Consider the following 4,169-nt stretch of genomic DNA (forward strand, 5'->3'; position numbering starts at 1 on the left):
TACCGCCTCTACTGCCAGGTACCGGGGAGCCCCGCGGCCCGGGCCGTTCTGCCAGCGCCTTCCCACCCGGGAAGGACGACGGCGGCTCTGGAAGGGACGGTGCGGGTTACTCACCACCATTTCTTTCTGTCAGGCGACGGGCATGGGGGGAACGACGAGCGCAGGCCACAGCTCGGAGCAGATCGAGAGCATGGAGCCGGTGAGAGACCGGGTCATCAGGGTCACATTCAACGCGGACGTGCACTCCAGCATCCAGTGGCACTTTAGACCCCAGCAGAGCGAAATCTACGTGAGTGCCTTCCTTTTCACCCTCACACACAACCGCTTACAGCCACAGCATCAGGTTTTGCCTCATAGGTTTGAGCTGCTGATGCGCATATCTAGGCCCTCAGCTGGAAGAGACACGTTAGTCTTACAGCTCAGAATTTTGTTTGCAGTGCAGGTTGGGAAGGCAGGGCTCATGTCCCCTTCTACCAGAACTTCTAGTACCTCTTGCATTGTAGTTAAAGCATAGTTACTCCCCTACCATCCCATCAAACTACCAAAAAAGTACTACGATCAAAGGTATATTTATATATGTACTTTATGGTAGATGCATCATAAAGTGTGTGTGTGTGTACATGTATGCGTGCACGCACACACACAACTGGTATAGCAGTATATCTAAACCTGTATTTTTCTCCTTGCTCCTACCACTGTAGAACTGTTTTTATATTTTAAAAAAAGTGTACATTTCAATCTAACTTGACTGTTTAAAATTAACCCTTAATGAAAACTCTTAATTGCTTCTTAACTGGTTCTCAAGTCCAGTATCAAGAGTGATAACTTTGTATGTAAATCCACATTAGAAAGGGTCTGTATGCTGCTAAACTGCTGAGAATAATAGAAGTCTCAGTGGCAAACTGGGCAAGATTAAAAATGCACACACAAAACATTAGTGCTGCTAATTTTGAATAGGGGTGAATTCTCTATAAGCAAAGTATTTGTGAAGTAGTGAAGTAACAGGCGTGAAACAGTGAAAGAGAAAATGAACTAATTCTAGCTAAAGTCTGAAGAACGCTGAGGGGTGGAACACTGCAGTGTATTAAAAATCACCGTGCAATTACTTTACACAGGTGGTACCAGGAGAGACTGCATTGGCATTTTATAAAGCAAAAAATCCTACTGACAAACCAATAATTGGAATCTCTACCTACAATGTGATACCCTTTGAAGCAGGACAGTATTTCAACAAAATACAAGTAAGTGTGAACAAAGCATTTTCCTTTACATGAATGAGAAATGTTATCTATAAATTAACTTTATTCTTATTTTAACCGTGGATACCATTCTTTGCATGCCAACATTTTATTCAAATACCTTGATTTTTTCAAATGCCAGTGTGTAAGTTCATTCTTAGCCATACTGTCTCCATAACAAGCTGCAGTACACATCAGATTGAAGTGGCTCCCAAATATATATTTAGCAGCACTGACTTTGAGAGCAGCCATTAAAAGCTAAGAGTAACAGAATTGCTGTCTTGTTGACATACACTTGATCCTTCCCAGGATTTAGTGATGTACAGAGAATGAGAGTAAACTTTAAAAGATTCAGCTTTGTTATCTTGGCAGAGCTGAAGTTTACCATAGGTCTTATTATCCAATTGGCTTTTTTTTCCTTCTCCATGCAGTGTTTTTGTTTTGAAGAACAGCGGCTAAATCCTCACGAGGAAGTAGACATGCCCGTCTTCTTCTACATTGATCCAGAATTTGCAGAGGACCCTAAAATGGCTAAAGTTCATTTGATCACCCTCTCTTACACCTTTTTTGAAGCAAAGGAAGGACAGAAGTTACCACTTCCTGGATATCAGTAATGGGCAATCTCCACACAATTTGACTTCTGCTGCCCGACTACCAGTTTTGAAGCCATTTTCCAACAGGAGGAAAAACTGCAGGAGTACCATGCACTATGAAATTATTTTCTCAAACCTCCACGGACACATGCTGCTGTTATGAAAAGATGTATTTTTATTTTTTTAAGAAACTTAGGTAGTTGGAATATTATTTTTTAGGGAAATTTCTAGTTCTTCATCAGAGAACAGAAAGGAACACACTGTTCCTGGGAGAGGGTTTTCTCAAGCCATCTTTTTATAGGATGATACGTGTTATCTGAATACTGTGAGGCAAAATTTTTAAACCCAAGTGTAAATTGAGATCTTCATTTAAATGCAGGGGAACAAATCAGTTTATTAAGCATCTTAAGTTGCATTGCTGGCTCTGAAGAACAGCTCCCATGTAAGTTACTTTATAAAAAGTTAAAACCAGATAATCAGTTCATGGAATCTCAAAGCTAAACAAAGTTAGACTGTACTGCTATGTAATGCTCTCATGGCACAGGAGGATACGATGATTCAGAAGATGATGCACCCTCTCGAATTATTACTGAATCAGTAGTTCATTTGGTAAGAGCAGACTGCTCTAAAACTTATCATTTAAACAAGGAACAGTAATTTAAATGTACACATGTCAAATCTGTGGTATGGCTTCCATTTACAAATACTGTCTTCAAATTTCAGTGTTGTGTTCAACTCATTAAAACATCTGTACTGCTAACGACTGCTCTTTCAATCCACAGAGGGCTGTACACAGGGCATCTTATGTATTAAATACTTTGAAAGGAAAGGCAGTACATAAACAACTGCTGTAAATTGCAGCCTAAATTAATAGCATAGGAGTCTCCTCAGACACCAAAAGGAAATCAGCCCTGTGCTGAGGTTAAGTCCGACAGAGCCTGCCCAGCAGCGTATCAGTTCTGAGGTACTCCTAGGTACTGTTTACCACTGGAACATGTAAGCCTATATTTATGTAACTTTTGGTCATTATCTGTGGGGTAGGGAAAACAACATTTTGTCATAGCTTTGCAAATGAAGAGTGAGTTGCAGAGCAAGTTGAAGTGACCTACTCATTCTCAAACAAGAATTAATCTCAGTCCAGGATCTCATCTGCTAGGCCAGTTCTTTCTACCCCTTTCAGCAGATGAGATCTAACAAAATAAGACTGATGTTTGGTTGGGCTCTAAAAGATAATGGGTCTATCAGAAATAACTTGCAGTTACTTCAGTCTCAATTATGTTTGCATACCGTAATTTTAAAAAAATGCTTTTTTGAAAAAATAAATGGAAGCTACCTGTAAAATACATTATTGTACTAATTATATGTGTTGCTTAAATAGATTCTGGATGACATTCATGTCAGGTTGTCACGATTTATTAAAGTTTTAAAACTTCATTCTTTCATCTCTCTAATGCATTTTATCCAGCAGAACATGTGGAGCCCACACAGTGAAATACCTCTGTATGAGGATCCCAGGAAGCTTTATAATCTGTAATTCCAGTTATTCTTTAGGAAAAAAAAAATCAAAAAGGTCAAGACAAATCTATGAATCCAGACTAGGGAAAAAAAGAATTTCTTACCTGTGTTTTCTTTAGTCCGTTGTCTTTTTGAAAGTTGAACTGATTATGGGAGTTGGTTCCACACGTTGCTTTACTCTGGCCATGTGCTTCAGAATAAAAAGAACAGCACCCTGGCAAGTGCCAGTTTCATCAAACGTAGGCTTCCCGCTGAGACTGAAAGCCCAGGTTTGCACAGATGCTGAGCACATTCCAACTCTAAAACAAGCTCTCTAACCTCAGTAATTACCCAGTTCCCTTCAGAGCTTTCATCTGTCTAACCATTTTGCTTCTTTATATATGGAAAAGTTCAGTTAGCAATTATCTGTTATGGATTACCGCATTGAAATAGCCTATTTTAATTGGTTACACTTCAGTGTGCTAGGGTTTTCACAATACAACAAAGCCAGAGAAAAAAAATCAATCCACCTCAAATCCTATTTTCAACAGTTTTCTTGGGGTGCTGTCCAGACAAAACAATACAAGAAAAATAATGATAAAGCAGCTTCTCTGTTCACTTCAGCTTACAAAAAACCCCAAGGTTCTTCAAGGTTGTCTTTCTGATAGAAGCAACATATTCAAACAGCCCTACAGCAAGCTGCAGAATTGCTACCCATGCAATGAAACAACCAAGGATTCACACAAATACTTCCACTACCATCTGCATTTGCTGTTTCCTGGAATGCGCATGTCAGCAGGTAAAAATTCAGAAGAGATGAGTGTTGACTTCTCAGTAAGCATTT

General features: G+C 39.6%; 1 protein-coding gene across 1 annotated transcript; it reads left to right on the forward strand.

The window, feature by feature from the left end:
• Positions 1–3: 3 nt before the first annotated feature.
• Positions 4–1,980, forward strand: LOC104541883 (cytochrome c oxidase assembly protein COX11, mitochondrial; the record flags this gene model as incomplete). Its single annotated transcript, XM_010186038.1, has 4 exons — positions 4–18; positions 134–289; positions 1,116–1,241; positions 1,670–1,980. Coding segments are annotated over 4 exons (480 nt in total), but the record flags the coding sequence as incomplete, so codon positions are not given.
• Between the last annotated feature and the right edge of the window lie 2,189 nt (positions 1,981–4,169).

Source organism: Mesitornis unicolor, unplaced genomic scaffold, assembly GCF_000695765.1.
Source record: "Mesitornis unicolor isolate BGI_N332 unplaced genomic scaffold, ASM69576v1 scaffold27966, whole genome shotgun sequence".
Taxonomy (NCBI): Eukaryota; Metazoa; Chordata; class Aves; order Mesitornithiformes; family Mesitornithidae; genus Mesitornis; species Mesitornis unicolor.